The following is an 18,033-nucleotide window of genomic DNA, read 5'->3' on the forward strand; positions in this document are numbered from 1 at the left end:
TAGGTTTTGAGACATTTCTGAGTTGTAAAGACTAGTATTCAAATTGAATTTCAAAACTGTGTTTCAAAGTCACTCAAAAAGATCAAAATGCTTTGAATCCTCTACTAATCAACTAACCATATCTGTATTTTTCTTACCTGCATATACTCAACATGTTACCTTTTGGCCATAGTTACAGCAAATTTTTTTTAATTTTTGATTTGCTTTTAAGTATTCTTCATATTGCTTTGAAATAGATAATGTTTTATTTATTTTAAAAGTATTATTTAGTCAAACATATGTGTCCTTTATGAAATCTTCAATTAAATAGTCATATCTGATTCCTGATCTTTTTGTACTTTCTAGAGAATTTTACATATGCTGATGAAAGCTATGTATGTTTTACCCTAAAATGAGGCCAGATTTATATGTGACGGGGAATTTTCTGTATCTTAGAGGAATTCATGGATCCCACATTAAGAAGTCTCAGGCTAGAAAGTTCTTTCCTATCTCAAAATGTATTAATTAATGACTGACATTTTCATGTAGTGTTTTCTTTATTCTTTTTTGAGTTTTTGATTTTAATATTTTTGTAGATACATAGTAGGTTTATATATTTATACATGAGATGCTTTGAAACAGACACACAATGTTAATAATCACATCATGGAGAAAGGGATATTCATGACACAAACATTTATCCTTTGAGTTACAAGCAATCCAGTCTCTCTTTTAGTTATTTTTAAGCGTACAATTATTATTGACTATAGTCACCTGTTGTGCCATCATTTAGTTGGTCTTCTTTATTTTTTGTGTTATTTTTGACCTCCCCTAACCATTCCTACCTACCCCCCACTCCAGCACTCCCCATCACCACCCTTCCCAGCCACTGGTAACCATTCTTCTATTTTCTGTATTCATAAGTACACTGGTTTTGATTTTTAGATACCACAAATCAGTGAGAGTATGTGATGCTGCTTTCCTGTTTTATTTTTCATCATTAAAGTATAACCAGAGTTTATTTTATCTTGTTGTCCAGTATGAGGATCTAAATTGAATTTTTATATTTGTTCAGTAATCTACCTCCTCCAAAAGCAGCTTGTTTTGTGTTCATTTAAGTTGTTGCATTTATGAAGATGTCCTTTAGCATTTTCTGTTCTATCATTCTACCAAATCTTTAAATATTGCAGAATCACTTTATATTTTAAACATTTTCCTAAACATTCTTATCTTTTCATTTTCTTAGATAAAATTTAGACGCAGTCTTTTGTGTTCCTAAAACAGTTGCAGTGGCAATTTATGACAATTGTGTAAATCTTGGCTTCTTTACAAGTTTTCTCAATCAAGAAAATCTTTCTACATTGTTTAGATCTTTTTTTAATCAGCATTTTAATGTATCAGAGTTGTCCTTAGTTTCATAGTTTTTATTTCAGACTTATTTTTTGGGATAGCAAATATTTGTTTGTTTTGCTATTACCATTATGTCTTTAACTGATTACTGCTATCTATAACAGAGCCACTATTTTTGTGATTACTGCTATCTGTAACAGAGCCATTATTTTTGTAAGTTTTTCTTTTCTCTAGGCCGTTTAACTCACATTATTATTATAGCTGATTGTCTTATTTTTTTTCAGAATATATTCATAGCATCTGATGATAGTAATAATACATCAGATAGTAGAGTAATCTGATGATAGTCTATGTTTTAAGAATTTTTCATAGTTGTTCTTATTGGATAATAGGACAGATTAGTCATTGTACGTTCAGATTTTGGAGTCAAGCTAATTTGAGTTCCAATCCTACCTCTACTATTGTTACCTGGATAGACTTGGGCAAGTGAAAGTCGTATTTGTTAACCTTGTTTAGTTTCAGTTTTTTCATATGAAATTTGGGTCAATAACTTAGAATCACAGAATTGTTGCTAGGATTAAATGAACTTAAGTATATGGAAAGTACTAAAAATAGGGGAGGTGATATCATCACAATGTTGTTTCTATTACATTAACTATTCACAGAATGTTAAATATTATGAATGATAGTAAGCATTCACGTTTAGATACTGATTTTCTCTGGACTTCTTCCTTTTTTTTTAACCTTCTGGTTCACTTTTTGTCAATGTTTGCTTTTCTTTTAGATGCTCTTCATAATGCCTGTGCAGCGTTTTTGGTTTTGTATTACCATTAGGATTGACATTTGGGTGTTTCCATATCTATTGAGATGAATATATACTTTCTCAAACTAGATTTGTTGATATGATTTATTAAAATAACATATCAATAATCTTCCCTGCTTATATTTATGAATCAGATTTAGTTATTTAATATATTATTGGTCAAATTTTAGCATATTTTAAGTGTTTTAGTTTATTTTTCTGAGATTTTGTTTCTTTTACTAAATAATGTGGGTGTATATATGTGTGTTCTTTGCTATTATTAAAGCAGTTAGCTAACATTAATGTGTACCTACAGCAGATAAATAGCATTTTCTAAAGTATGCTTTTGGTTTATTTTATGTAATTCTCATCTAGAAGGTAGCAGAGGAAGTAAACAGAATCAAGCTTTTAACCCATGTTGGTTTGACCTTGAAACCAGCCTCTGTCTCTGCAAGTTTTTGGTATCAAGTGATGTTAAATTCACAAAATAAATTGTGGAATTTTGCAATTTGTATTTTCTCTCCGGAGATTCTTGGGATTAGAGTTCTTGTATGTTTGAAGGAAACCATCTGGCCTCAAAGCCATTTTTAGAAGTAATCCCAGTATTTTCTAATACCATAAACCTCTTGTATTAGTTTTTATGACTGCCTTAATATTCAAATTTTATATTATTAGTGTTCTATTCTTATTGTCTTGGTTAGATTTTTTGTTACTGTTTTACAAAGGTCCAGTTTTTAGATTTCTTTATCAGTAATTTTTTTTCCCATTTGTCTTTCTCTTAAAATTTTTTTTCCTGTTTTCATTCTTTTATGAATCTTATTGACTGAATGATGGTCCATTTATCTTTTTCCTTTTATGTTAATAAAACTTTTTAAAGATGTGAATTTACCTCTGAACACACTTTTGATAGACTGTCATTTTCTAATGGTATTTTCACTTCCTCTTTGATAGAATGACAATTGAATAAATAATCAGTTGAGTAAAGTACTCACAATTGTGTAAAGTTTGTTAGGTGCTTAACAAACTTTGTCACTAGTGAGATTTATTACTGACCTTTTTTACTACATTGTGGTCTCATAATAGGGTTAGATGATCAACAACACAGGTGTTTTGTGAGCAGTTGTTTTTGCTTAGGGCAATTGTTGAAATTTCCTTTTGGCCTAATGTAGCTTCAACTTTTTGTTACAAACTCTTAAGCTGATCTGTGAAGTCTTAATAAAAATTATTCTTTGTAGGACATGTATTTCAATATTATTAATTTTTTTTTTTTTCGAGACGGAGTTTCGCTCTTGTTACCCAGGCTGGAGTGCAATGGTGCGATCTCGGCTCACCACAACCTCCACCTCCTGGGTTCAGGCAATTCTCCTGCCTCAGACCCCCAGTAGCTGCGATTACAGGCACACGCCACCATGCCCAGCTAATTTTTTATATTTCTTTTAGTAGAGATGGGGTTTCACCATGTTGACCAGGATGGTCTCGATCTCTTGACCTCGTGATCCACCCGCCTCGGCCTCCCAAAGTGCTGGGATTACAGGCGTGAGCCACCGTGAGTGGCCAAAATTTTAACTGTAATGTAAACAAATACTGTATGTTTTTCTCCTGACATAAATGGACTAAATTATCTGAATACTACTATGTTTCTATCAGTTACTTCTTTCTTTTTTTTTTCCTTTCTTTTTCTTTTTTTATTGAGATGGAGTTTTGCTCTTGTTGCCCAGGCTGGAGTGCAGTGGCACGATCTCAACTCACTGAGTCTCCAACCTTCACCTCCCAGGTTCAAGCTATTCTCCTGCCTCGGCTTCCTGAACATCTGGGATTATAGGTGCCCACTGCCATGCCCAGCATTTTGTTGTTGTTGTTGGTGGTGGTGGTGGTGGTGTTTGTGGTAGAGAATTCACTGCAAACAATATAACATTTTAGATTAAAAAACACATAAAAGGACAAAAAGTTGAATTTACTTAAAGAGAAAGTGCTATCTAAAATAAATATGTAGCAGCTTGACATTTGTGCATCAAAGTGGATGAATCAAAGACTTTAAGAGAAAAGAAGTAGGCCAGATGCCACGGTGGCTCATGCCTGTAATCCCAGCACTTTGAGAGGCCGTGGTGGGCGGATCACTTGAGGTCAGGAGTTCACAACCAGCCTTGCCAACACGTCTTTGATTCATCCAATTTGATGTACAAATGTCCTGCTATTACACATTTATTTTAGATACCACTTTGTCTTTCAAGTAAATTCAACTTTTTGTCTTTTTATGTGTTTGCAATAAATTCTCCCATTCATGAATCTTTGTATATGTCTTTTATGGGGGAAAAACACCTGTGTCTATTGTTTAATTTTTAGTTTTCATATTTTATAGGTAGTTGTAAATAAAGAACACTGATATTTTTAAATAAATGTGTTTTGTAATAGAAGAGATATCACCTTTGACTCCTTGCTATATAGACATGGCTTACATTTACTTTACTTCCCTCATCTACTTATTTCCCTATCTTTAATTTTATTATCTGGATTTCTACAACAGACCATTTTTGTTAGTTTATTTCTTATCATTATTTTTTATTTCCAGAAGAATTCTTTTAAAACAATTATAAATCTTAATTCTGTTCAATATATTTTGGAGTCATCATTAAGTCTTTTCTGATAACAACTATACATTCTAAAGTTTTAAATTTTGAGTATTCATAAACTGAAATAAACCTTTTAATTATTTACTTAATTTATTTCGATCTTCAGAGTAGGTATTTGTCAACGGGCAACTTAGTCTGTTTTCTCAGTCCTGCAAATATGTGTCTTCTGTATTCACTCATGAAGGACGACGTCTAGTATAAAATTTGGGGGTTTATTTCTTTTAAATCCCTTTTACTGTACATTTATTATCTTCTAAAATTAGCTTTGCAGAGAAAGTCTTAAGCTAAGAATTCCTGTTTTGCTTAGTTTTCGGATGTTTTTTCATTTTGTATTGTAATGAAAGTGTATATATTTTAGGACCGGTCTAGGAGATGCAACTCTTTTCATTAATATGTCCTGAAAAACATAAAGCATTTTTAGCCCGCCTTGAACATTTTTAATCAAATGTGACTTTGATTCATGGCAAAGATCACCATGGAGCTTCAGAGCATGGGCTCTGAAGTATATGAGAAACCTGCCTTCAAATTCCTGTTCTGCTTCTTACTAGTTACACGGCTTTGGGAAAGAAAATTAATATTTCTAAGCCTTAGTTTCCATGCCTATAAAAGGGGAATAATAATGCTGTTTATCTCACGGGGTTGTGTGTTCATTAAGTGAAGTTACATACAGAAAGCACTCAGTGGAGCATCTGGCAAATAAGACTCAATAATTGTTAGTCCTCAGAGCAAGATAAAGCTGATATTGTGAAGCCAGATGTGTTTCCTGTCCTCCAAATCCATTATCTTGGCTTCCTTGTCTTCTCTTTCCTTAAAAATATGCAAGAAGTTCTCACATTTGTATTCCACATCATTAACTCAGCTTTCCATCATATAAATTCCACCTCTCCATGTCAGTTTACACCTTCCAGTACATCCTTTGCTTTTGTTATTACCACTTTATACTCATAATCTTCCTTATTCTCACTCAGTTGGCTTTACAGCTTCATTGATTCCCTTTTTCCTGCACTGTGTTTTCCAGAAGATATTATTGTTATTCTAGTCTGGACTCTTCTCTTTTTCTTCACCATTTCTTTTTCCTTTCACCCACTCTCCTCTTACATTTCTTTCTTCTTCTTTTCTTTGTCCTTTGTTTCCATTCTTTCCTTTTTTAAAAAAAACTATTCATTCTCAATTTTAAAAAACTGGCTTCAGAAAGGCTGTGGCTCTGCCCTTGCTTTGCTTAGTCTTCAAGCACAGACCTACTCAACTCTGCCATTGAAGAATGTGATGAGAGACAAACTTCCCTATCCAATTCTGAGATTCTAGCAGAGATCTCTCTGAGGTGAAAGGATCATTTGCTACCCCTTCTGACAAAACTGGAGGCTGAAAGTCCAGTCCCTACAAGCATTGTTAACCTACTCTTTCCATCATGCCCCTCTTCCAGTCCAAGACGGTGCAGGTGGAGAGGGTCAGAGCTGAGGCTCTAGAATTGGGCTGCCTGGGCCAGTCTCAATTGTGGCTAATTGTATGCCTTTGAGGAGGATCATTAAACTTTCTCTTCTTTGATGTCCTTTTTTTAAGAAATGAAAGTAATAACAGTATTTGACGCACGGGACTGTCATGAATAATAGATGAAATACTGAACATAGAATAGTGTGCGTGCCTGGCACACAGTGGGCCTTCAATACATGCCATCTACTACACCACAATTTTGGAGATACATCTTTTAGGAAATGTCTTCAGTAGTAAGAAAGAGGGTTGTACAAGAAGAAATCCATGAGTTCGCAGTCAAGATGCTGACTCAAGGCTACCAAAGTCAAGGCTACCAAGGCCAAGGTCTTTGTGGGTTTTTTTTTTTTTATTTTCTGAATGGTTGCTGCAGCTCAAATCATCATATCCACATTTCAAATAAAAGGAGAAAGGAAAAAATGATGCAGGACTGGGAATCCTATCGTAGGAAAGCAGAGCTTTCTCAGAAATGCCCAGTAAACTTAGACTTTATTAGTCAGAACTCTGTTTCCTGTGTACCCCTCACTATCAGGGAGTCTGGACGGATACCACTGTGGCATCCCAAGATATATAATAGTGGGAGAAAATGAAAAAGAAAGTTAAAAATTATTTTCCTCATAGTCACATTAGCCATAAGGTTTTCTGAAATACTTCCAACATTTTTGTAATAGATTTCTGTGAGTCTTCATTGATCTTTTCCTGTGTATGTGTGTGTGGTGTGTAATTTTTAAAATATTTTTTGTTTCTATTGATGATGTCTAATAATTAAACTGCTAGGAATTGATACATTAAACCAGGAGTTTCTAAAATAGGCATAATAATTCAGCCATAAAAAATGAAATCATGTTTTTTACAGCAATGTGGATGGACTAGAGACCATTATCTTAAGTGAAAGAAGTCAGACACAGAAAGACAAATAAAATACTGCATGTTCTCACTTAAAAGTAAGAGCTAAATAATGTATGCACATGAATGTCGGGAGTGGAGTGGTGGACAATGGAACTGAGAAGTGGGAGGTAGTGGGAGGAGGTTAGATGGTGAGAAATTAACTAAGGGGTACAGCATACGTTATTTGGATGATCGATTTTCTAAAAGCCTTGATTTCACAACTTTGCAATATGTTCATGTGACAAAAGTACACTTGTACCCCATAAGTTTTTACAATTTTTTTTAAAAAGGCATAATAACATTTTTTTTCAAATTTTAGAACTCAGAAAGCTTAGTTATTTTCGTTAAAGTTGACAATTAAAGTTAATTATTGAAAAGCCTCATTTTAAAATATACTTGAATCTAGAGAAGCACCATTTTAATTCTTTTACTTAACAGGAAAAAGTTGGAGAAAAAGGCTATAAAGTAATTTCAAATCATGAAATAATGGAGATGCAACCACAGATTTCTGTTGCCTCTCCAAGGGTTTAACTACTGGCTTTTGAGTTGAGTACTCTGCAAATCTCTGAACTATATAGAGAAGTATCCAAAGCACTTCAGTCTGACAGTTTGGCTAAGTAACTAAGTATACTTGCAGTCTTTATTCTAACATTTGATACTCTAAAGCACTCTGATATCAAACCAAAGAATATCTCACCATCCTCCACAATGACATCAATGGCTAATCGTCAAGAGAGAAGGTCTCCTACACATAGAGTGGATTTATTAACACTCCTAGTAGGTCCAAAAAGTTCATTCCCTAGCCAGTCAAATTGCCACCTACACCATGGGCTTGTGAAAAACAAATCTTTTTGACAGATCTTAGTAGTAGTATTCTTTCACTGAGCAGAAATATACCAAGGCATTCAAGGTGTAAAATTGTTGTTTTATTTATCTCTTAGACTATAAAACATGTTACTAATGTTTAGGAACATTGCAGAAAACTCAGCCTAATTAAATATAGATTCATCAAATGCTGGTGTAAATTCAGCAAAAGTAGTCCTTCTGAGTTATAATGATACAGTAGCTTCTTAATCTCAATAAATCATCATGTTGCTTGTCTTTGGTAGCCTATCATATGCCAAGCTCTTTATATCCATCACCTCAAATTCTTGCAACCATCTTGTGGAGTCAGCATTATTTTCTCCACATTATAGCTGAGGAAACAGCCCATGAGAGGTTCAGTAAATGGTCCAGTGTTACAGAACTATCACGTAGGAGACCCTAGATCTTCCTGACTCTGAAGCATAATTTACACCATTCTCGTGATTACAGGCTGTAGAACGCAAAACGAAATTTATTGTATTTTGAATGACAAATAGAAAGGAGGGGGGTAACCATGTCTTCCTGCAGGACTTAGTCTGTTAGCCTAGAACTGCATAATTTATCCATGCTAAGTCCTGGGACAGCCTACAGAATAAGCAGAAAAGGGAAACTGAGCAAGAATTTCTCACAGGTTGAGGGGGATACATTTAGAAACACTCATTCTGTCACACTACTCTGAACAGTTTCTAAGCTTGGGGAATAAATAAAGGCCAGAAGTAGATTCTGGGTTATGGGTTTGAATAAAAAGAGGCCTTAAGGATCATATTCAGGGTGCATTTGTTGGAGGGAGTTAAGTATACAGAGAGACCTGGCGGAAAGTTTCATCATTGCCATCTGATTTCAATGCATGTGATCTCAAATAAGTGTCTGACCTTTCTTCAGGTTCTATTCTGTAAGAGCTTATGTAGCAAAGTATTTTAAGGAAGTGATTTTTGAGCTTGCAAACAAAATATTATATTTTCATAGGGGCTGCATAAAACATAATTTGTGTCTTTTAAATGCAGTAAATATTTGCAGTGATAAGCCAGGATTTCTAAGGAAAAGAAGACACTTCACCTTCAATGACAACATTTTTCATTTTAAATTCAGGGCTAACTTTTCTTAAGTGCGTTAAGAATCCAATGTCACTACCTTGGTTTAGAGTAAATCCAGGGCATTAGAATATTTTCACAAATAAAACTGACTTTGCTTGATCCTGAACCAATTTTTTTCTTTTCTTTCGTTTTTTCCACTTTGGTTCAGGATTGGAGGAATCATAAGTGGGTATTTGGGTAATACCAGTACAACTCACATGTCTAACCTTGAGGTATTGTTAACTGTGTTTTCCAATATTACCAATTTTAGGCCAATTTGAATTATTGTAGAGTACAAAACAAACAAAGCAAAACAAATACACCCCCAGTAGCAGATACTGCTGCTCGCAGTGGGACGGATGATCTCATGATCCTTTGGGGCTCTTCATTACCTAACAAAAGAAGATTGGTTTTCTCCGTTGGACGGTCAATATTTTATTCTTGAATTACCACTTTCATACACTAGCTGCAATCAGAGTAATGTTTTTATGATCTCAGCAAGCTTTAAGGACTTCCTGCCTCATCTTTGTGTCTCCAGATCACAATGGATCACTTCCCATCACTGCCTATTTCTTTTAGTACTGGTACAGTGACAATAAGTCTCTGACTACTTGTTCCAGTTTCTATTTTACATAATCTTAAAAAACTGGTTTTATTTTGGATTGAAAAAGACTGGTTTCATCTTGGATTGGTTTTGAACATTTAGTAAGTTGGATATTTGTGATTGCTGACTGATGATGCCATTTTCCCATTGATCTGGGCCTCATCATTTCATTAGAGAGAATCTCTCTTTCATTTTAGGATTGCTCTTTTAGGAAACAGTTTCATTATCTGAACTAGCTGTTGCCCCTCTTGTTGATAAATTCTCTTTCTGTAATAGGATGTGTATCTGTTGTCTTTTTTTATCAGCTACCCCTAAATGACAGTGAGGATGTATTTGGGTGGTGGATTGACTGGGAGGTTGGTTTTTTTTTTTTTTTTTGCTTTAATAACTGCAGGTGAGTCAGTCACCCAGGATTTCAAATTGGTCCTTGTTTTTAAAGACCACCAGGTAGATGTATTTCTAGCACTCACATATCTGTAGAATTATCTGGGAAAACTCGTTGGTGAAGGATTTCTTTTTTCTTTTTTAATTTAAGTGCTAGCAGTTGCATTGAGCCCAACAAGTAGCACTACACAAAATGTCTCTCTTGGAATATGTCTTACTTTTTCTAAACCTAGTGTTGGGCCCATGAAATACTCTGAACTGCATGGAGTAAAAATGTAATGCAAACACCAGGTAGTGATGGTGTCATTATTTATATGTTTTTGCAGCTAAAATGTAGAACACTAGAAGTATTTAAGGGGAGGCTCAGCTGAGGTTCATTGACTGGAGAAGAGTCACCTAGCCAGGCTGTGAACACATCCAAGTGTGGCAATGGCAGGCAAGATGACAGGTTCATAACAGTAATGGTATACAATAACAATATACTGATGTTATGACATACAGTATACATGTAAACTATTATAAAAATTATATGATTTCCTCATGTATTATTTTTTTGTTTACCTTTGAAAGAATGGGCAAAAAGGTTAGGCCTTTGGAACCTGCAAAACAAATTAAGAGTCAGGAATCTTCTGAATGCTATGGTAAACAAAAATCAACTGAGTCGAGACAGAGAGTCTGTGTACAAAGAGTATGTAACCATGGCCATACTTGGCTTTTTGATCCAGTTGTCAAAGAACTTCCTGACAAACAGTTTGTGTGTCTGTGCTTCACCTTTGTGAATCCATTTGGAAATAGTGTGATATGGTGATTGATAGCGTAAGTTATGCAGCCAAGTTCAGCCGGTTTGAATTCTAGTTCTGCCACTTACTACCTGTGTATTTGAGTTACTGTGTGTAACTCAAAGCCTCAGTTTTGTCATCTGTGAAATGGGAATAGGAATGTTACCCACATCATATGATTTTAAATATCATGCCACAATAATGCACATAAAACATACGGTGCCTAGCCCTGGCTGAGTGCTAACTAAATGTTGGTTATTACTATGAGTTCAGTAAAGTATGAAAAACTAGAAATGATTGTATGTACAGAACTTCCCAGAAAGTCATGGTCATTTCATTGGTTTGAAAGGTCATAGATACCTACCTATATCTTGTAGGTATTTATAAATGTTATTCTTTTATGTATATTTTTGTTTAAGGGCATTTATTTATAATCCCAGGAAGAAATTTGAGGGGTGTGTAGCATAACTACATGTGATTTGTTATAGGGCGGTGGCCACAAGACTTGGGATTGGGAGATATTGTTCTTTTCTCCAGGTGGGTTAGACTTTTGATCTCTCAATAGTTACTTGCTTCAAAGCTCTTGTTGCACAAGTCTGTCTATTCTTGGAGATCAGAGAGGTCTTGGTTTTCAGAGGCCATTGGAGTTGGGGTCTAAGATACTTTGCAGAGTGGAATAGGTCTTAGGGAATCCTACATTATGGTTGTGGACTGTGGAGTTCCCTGTAAAGAGCACTCAGCCTTCTCTCTGCATTTGCTTTATAAATGGCTTGTGAAATCTCTCGTAGTTTGACTTAGTCTTCACTTCCACCTCATCCCTGTAAGTATAAATACAAATAAAAAGTAAGATGTGAATCAGACGTTTTCGTAAACAAAAGTCATCTCTGGATACTAGCAATAAATAAACCATAATGTCCTGCAAAATTAACCTATGGCTGTTTCCTGAGCTAATTATCTTCCCACAGTAGAAACGTTACTGATTCTAGGTCCACTGGTTTTTTTTAATTTATCTTCCTCACTTTATTTTGGTAAAATTCAGGAAATTCTCAAATTGGATCATTTCTCAAGTTGTGCATTATCAAATATCAGAGTAAAACTGTCCAAACACCTCCTCTTTCCACATGCAGTTCCAATTTCCTGAAGCGAATTGATTCTTTTTAATTACACTCCAAGAACTAGATTTTGCTACTTAGCCTGAGAACAGGTATCTCATATTTCTTCCTTCTGAGTTTGAATGCAGGAGGCTTCCTGAATCTGCCAGAATACAGGTGCTTAAGGTATAGGATCTATGTAAATGTTCCCTGTTCTATTATAATTATTAAATTTTTAGTGCTAAGGTTCACTAGGGAAAATGTGGATCTCCCAATGATCAGAATTTCTTGCTTGATATTTCTGGAAGAATCTTGCCCTGGTGATAGGTAACATGAGACACTGACTTCTTTTCTTTTTTTTCTTTTCCCTAAAGGGGAACATGAAACTTTTAACTATGTGTCAATGTTGTTTTTAAATTACTAGGTTAATTTAGATATTTTCATCAAATCCAAATGGGCTCTTTGGTGTCTCGCTGTTTACTCATGACAAAACAAAACATATATGTTCACTTGGGAGGATTCTACTTTATTACAAATAAGTGTCTAGAATGTCTTTTTGGACCAAGATTTCTTGTTGTTTTTGCCCTTCACCCTAATAACTAGGACATCACATCTTAGGCAGAGCTAGAACATCTTCTGTTAAGACTGGCATTCAGAATTATCCCTTGACTCATTTTCTGATTTCCCTGACAGTAGTGCATTGTCTCCTGAATGATCATGTAAATTTAGTGTTAGTCAGCAAAGGGTCAAATCATGCTATTTGTTTTAGAAGCAAAACATCCTGCCTCCTGGATTCCACCAAGCAGCCTCCCTCCCTTTATTGAAAGTTTCTTGCTTTATCGGGTTCTAAAATTGGTTCATAACAAGAGCTATATCCTAATAAAATAATTGTTTCCGTTGTTCTCGTAGTTTTGTTTTTTCTGAGACAGAGTTTCACTCTTGTTACCCAGGCTGGAGTGCAATGGCGCGATCTCAGCTCACTGCAACCTCCTCCTCCTGGGTTCAGGCAATTCTCCTGCCTCAGCTTCCTGAGTAGCTGGGATTACAGGCACACGCCACCATGCCCAGCTAATTTTTTGTATTTTTAGTAGAGATGGGGTTTCACCATGTTGACCAGGATGGTCTCGATCTCTTGACCTCGTGATCCACCTGCCTCGGCCTACCAAAGTGCTTGGATTACAGGTTTGAGCCACCGTGCCCGGCCTGTTCTCGTATTTTTAAAGTTCATATAGACAGTTTTATTTTCCAAAATTCAAGTTCTTTTGTTAATGTAACTTTACCATGCAGTCTAGATCCAGTCTTACCCCACTCTGGAAACTTTAAAAAAAATGGCAGTACTTACTCTCCTCTTATTTTTAATCTGAGAGCATAACAGAAAAAGTATCAGAACTCAATAGTACTTTTCTTTCCCCATTTCTTTCATATTCAAGCCACCAGATAAGAGCTGTGGCTGAAAATTTAGCAAAAAGCTTTGCTATCTACCACTTCTTAATAGCTTATTATGCACCAGGCACAAGGTTAAGTACTTGGCATTATTTTAACTGATTCAATCAGTACAACGAAGTAAAGCATCCATGTTTTAAGTGGTGATACTAAGACTTTCAGAGGTTAATTTCACATAGATAGAAAATGAAGGAGCTAGATCCCTTCCTACTAGAAGGCCACCCTGACCACTCTAAAATACACAGATGTGGTGAGTATGATGGGAAAAAAATGTAGTACAAAGTGAAGAACATACAGGCCCTATCATGAAAAATTAGATATAATTAAGATATTAAGTTCTCCTTCTGCCTGAAAGACCCCAATGTCCATACACCTCCAAAAGAGAGTACAGAAAGACTACCCCAAACCCTATCACACCTCAAGGCAGGTAGTGAGTAATTTTCTCCTCTTCTCTAAATATTCTCTCCCATCCTTTGCAAATATGACTGGTGAAGTGAAGGTGGCTGGTGAGAAACAAATAAAATGGCTGCACACACTGCATGAAAATTGCCATATTTCCTAGTTAAGTGAAAGATCAGCACACTTCAGAGTTCAAGACTGAATCGAATAAGTATCCTGATTAGAATGGTATGCATGTGCTAAGTCAAACACCTTCGAGTATATACATAGTCTATGGAAGGGAATAAAAGTCTTTATGTATGTACTTGGATCTGTTTTCTGTGTGTTTATGATTATCATTGCAGTTCTCCAATGAAAGTGTCTCCTACTCAGTAGTCTCTTTTGTGCTCTTCAGTGCTAGTAGCCATAAAAACTAGGTATCTAATAACACAGTATAACAACTACCCATTGTAAATTAAGAATACTGTTAGAGCTGTCTGTGCCTTGGAGCCAATCTTTGGGTTCTGTACCATATTCTCGTCCTTAAAAATGCTGAAAATTAGGATGCTGTTTCATTGAGATTTTTCCGTAGCCCACATATATATGTGTAGAAGGTTAAACATTGCTAAGTTCTTTTGGTAAATTGCAACTCAATTACCTAACTATTTGATGATTCAAGAAGAAATGTTCCAGAGGCCTTCTGTTTTGATTTTAGCTTACTGTAATCTTCTGATGATGATGCACGCTTTTATACAAAGTACGACAGTGCCATAGTGGGCAGCCATTTTGTTGAGGAAACTGGAAACACTCACCCTTTTAAAAACTAAGTTACCCTGACTACAATCTTATTATTTCTTCAGTTCAAGGTTACATTTTCTGCCTCCCACAGACTAATGTCACTTCTCCATGTTGAGAACAAGAGCGGCATTTGGCATTTGGTTATCCCAAACCCAAATCTCTGACCCTTTGTTTTTAGTACTTTGCCATCTTGATTTTGCTTTTTTAATTTGCTTGTGACTCTCTGCTTCCCCCATCTTTTTTTTTTTTTTGGTACAATGATTCTTACCTTGTCTTTCCCCAGTCCGTTTCTGACCTGGAGAGACGTACAGCATGTTATTGTCAGGACTTCCCGTGCGGGACATTTGAACGCTAATGACTGGAAAACCAATGCTGCTGGTTTTAAGGGTGAGAATTTCTTTCATATTCTGTCACAGGCAAAATATTTTTATTTTTCCCCCATTTTAAATGGAGGTCAGGAAATAGAGCCCCTTAAACGAAACTTTAAATTTTGTGCTGACACACAAAGAGCTTGATCTTTTAGTAAATAAAAGGCAGGTCGATTTTTTTTAAGTTAAAACTACACAGATAAGGCAGATTTCTTTGGCTTCCCACATCATAGGTCAGTTTTTTAAAAAAATCTACCAACTCCCACATAGAGTCGACCTATGGACCCCTGGTTAGTTTACTATTTGCTGTCATTGAATATCTAAGTGATATTTATAATAATGTATTTTAAAATTCCTCACCATCTGTAGGACTACTTCCACTTAAATAATAACTGATATATATTGTTCACTTTAGTGTAGCACTGTTAGTTGCTAAAGCCATGCATTCTACAAATTTTGTTTTTGTTTGTTTGAAAATCTTCCACAAACAGAAAAATAGGCAATAATTCTAAGAAATGTGACTTTATATAAACTAAACATTCTGATGAAGCTTTATAATGTCCAGTCTTTATGCAATTGTGCACAATATGTAACGAGTACTGAATATTTTCCCATGGCTAATACAGATCATACTTCCCAAAGTCTTATTAACAGTAGCCATTCTATTTGTTGTCATAGATAATATATGTTATAATAAAAATAAAACAGCTGTATAAAACATATATCCTAAAGTTTAGTATATTTACTCAAGTTGTAAGTGACCTGTTATAATAAACTCGTAATTCATTAATCTAAATTATAACAAAGATTAATTTGTTTATGTCTGCAGACTTAAAACATATTCCCAAATAATCTTAGAATCATCATATATCTGTATGGATGAAATACAGTGTTTCACGGCATAGGGCACATCTACTTAAAAATTGAAGTTCTGATGGTCAAACCACTGGTAACATGGTTATGAGCAAGTCATTTATTTTTTAAGGGCCCTAATAATTTAAACATTTTGGAGGCTAAGTAATATTATTTACATATCATATCTTGCATAGGATCTTAATATATCCTTGTATATTTCCTTATATGACCAATATATGCAAATATTTCTGCCAGAATGTATATTTTTTAATTATTTGAAAATGATTTATTATAGACTCATGCTAAAACAAAACATATAAATATCCTAGATAACCAGTGCCACATCAGTAGTTCTTTGATTAATATCTTCATTGAAGGCTTCACTCTACTTTTAGGAAAAGAATATTTCTCTGCTTTGGAATATTATCAAACACCTTTCCATGCATGTAAACTATATAATGCAGCAGTGTTCAATGAACTTTTAATCTACAGTTGTGAATACCTGTTGGCATTGCATTCTCTGAAGCCCAAATCAAGACATTTGATCCCAAAATTGTAATTGTATGGGTGACATCAAAATTATTTAAAATTTCAGTTGTTCCAGAAGATCCAGGATGTAATTTGCCATATGTATGTTTCATTTTGATTAGCTTCCACATGCTCCCAGCTCCTATGATATAAATCCATGAGGCTACAGGGGAGAGAAGGGGCTGACACATAACCTTGGCTGGTTGAAAGCTGGAATGAACTTCTTAGTAGAAGGATCACAGACTAAGGATGTTTACCTCCATGAAGCTGAGGAAACTTTAACCCAAATAAATGGCTTAGTTTTACTTATTCCTTTTTGGCAATTTAAAAAGAGCAAGGTTCTAACAAAAATGCAGTTCTTTTGAAAACCTCTGTTGGTTTAGGAGAGGAGGAAACAGAATTTAGTCTCAATCACCAGACCCAAACTTGAATCTGAAGGGGGCTGTGCACTGCTTCTGGCAAGGAGGAAATGGTGTTTTACTATGCACGTGGCAATATTTAGTATAATATTTCACTCTTCTCTTAGATGGCTGCCAAGAGTAACAAAGTTCACTTTTTCACAGATGAATTATTCTGAATGGGCTGGGCTCCCAGTGGGATTGTTTTGTAATTTTGTTGATAGCCAGTCCCATATTTCATCTAAACAGGATCATAATAAGATGACTTTAAAAAACAGAGTTATTTTCTTCTCTGCTCTAAACATTACCATCCCCTCCCTAGAGTCCCACAAATAAATGTGATTGAGGCAGAGGCTAGCAGGGGAAGCAACATGCTTTGAGGAAGTGGAGAATACAGGGCACTAGGACTGCGGACAGATGGTATGACTTTTATGAAACGGCAACTAGAAAGAACAAAAAAGGGCTAATGCTTAGAAAAAGTTCCCACAACAAGAGCTCAACAAAGGCTTGTATTTAGATTAGGTCAGCCAGCTTTGCAGGTCTTGCTTAGCAGGAATCCATAGTCACGTTTCTCCGTAGAATGGAGAAAACGGAAATTGCCTGCCTACAGAAACGTGTGGTCTTGGGTGCCCTCCTTTGTCCCACTCAACTCAGTCCTAACATTGAGTGAAATATGTGCATGAAACGAATCTCAAAACACCTGTTCTTCCTTGGGCTTGCTTTTGTGTCCAAGTGTTGAGTAATTTATCAATAACTTGTTCAAAAAGGATTTTAAAAAAAAATATGAGAGCAGTTTCACAAATTGCTCAATAGGTACCTGTCAGTAATAGGGACATCAGTGCCCCCATCAGAATTTCTTTCTCATCAGGTAAAGCAGAAGCCACTTAGAGTAGCAAACAACTCAGTTTTGGAATTTGGACATTGCTAGACTTGACAGTCTTTGTTATCACTGATAACCTCAGGAAAGCCACACCCCAATGAATAGCCTCTACAAAAACCCTACCAAATCCATTTTATACAACCTCCTTAGGTTTCTTCAGACATACCCCCATGTCCTACATCCTAGGCAGACAGCAGGGCTAGATAATGTACAAACTAGACTTTTGTTTTGCCCTCCTGAAGGCAGACTTGATCTGTCCGTCCCCACATGTGTTGTGGACTGGAACAGGGATCCTCCTGAAGCAGCTGCTGGCTTGGACAGGTTCTCATTCAGGCTAGGAAGTTGGCCTTGACAATTAAAGAATGTGGCTCTCTGATGACTCATCCCTGTTTCTCAGAGAGTGGGATTACCCTGGAGTTGCTCACTGATGAGCTAGGGACAGAGAACTTTCTT

The 18,033-nt window shown here is 35.6% G+C and overlaps 1 protein-coding gene across 6 annotated transcripts in view; it reads left to right on the forward strand.

The window, feature by feature from the left end:
• PCSK5 (proprotein convertase subtilisin/kexin type 5) overlaps nt 1-18,033 on the forward strand; it is a 470,824-nt gene that overhangs the window by 232,157 nt on the left and 220,634 nt on the right. For all 6 annotated transcript variants that reach the window (XM_078366047.1, XM_078366050.1, XM_054254455.2 and 3 more), the window contains exon 10: nt 14,835-14,938. In XM_078366047.1, the coding sequence (XP_078222173.1) occupies nt 14,835-14,938 (104 nt within the window). The remainder of the gene's footprint in view (nt 1-14,834; nt 14,939-18,033) is intronic.

The sequence above is a fragment of the Callithrix jacchus genome, chromosome 1, assembly GCF_049354715.1.
Source record: "Callithrix jacchus isolate 240 chromosome 1, calJac240_pri, whole genome shotgun sequence".
NCBI classification, from domain to species: domain Eukaryota; kingdom Metazoa; phylum Chordata; class Mammalia; order Primates; family Cebidae; genus Callithrix; species Callithrix jacchus.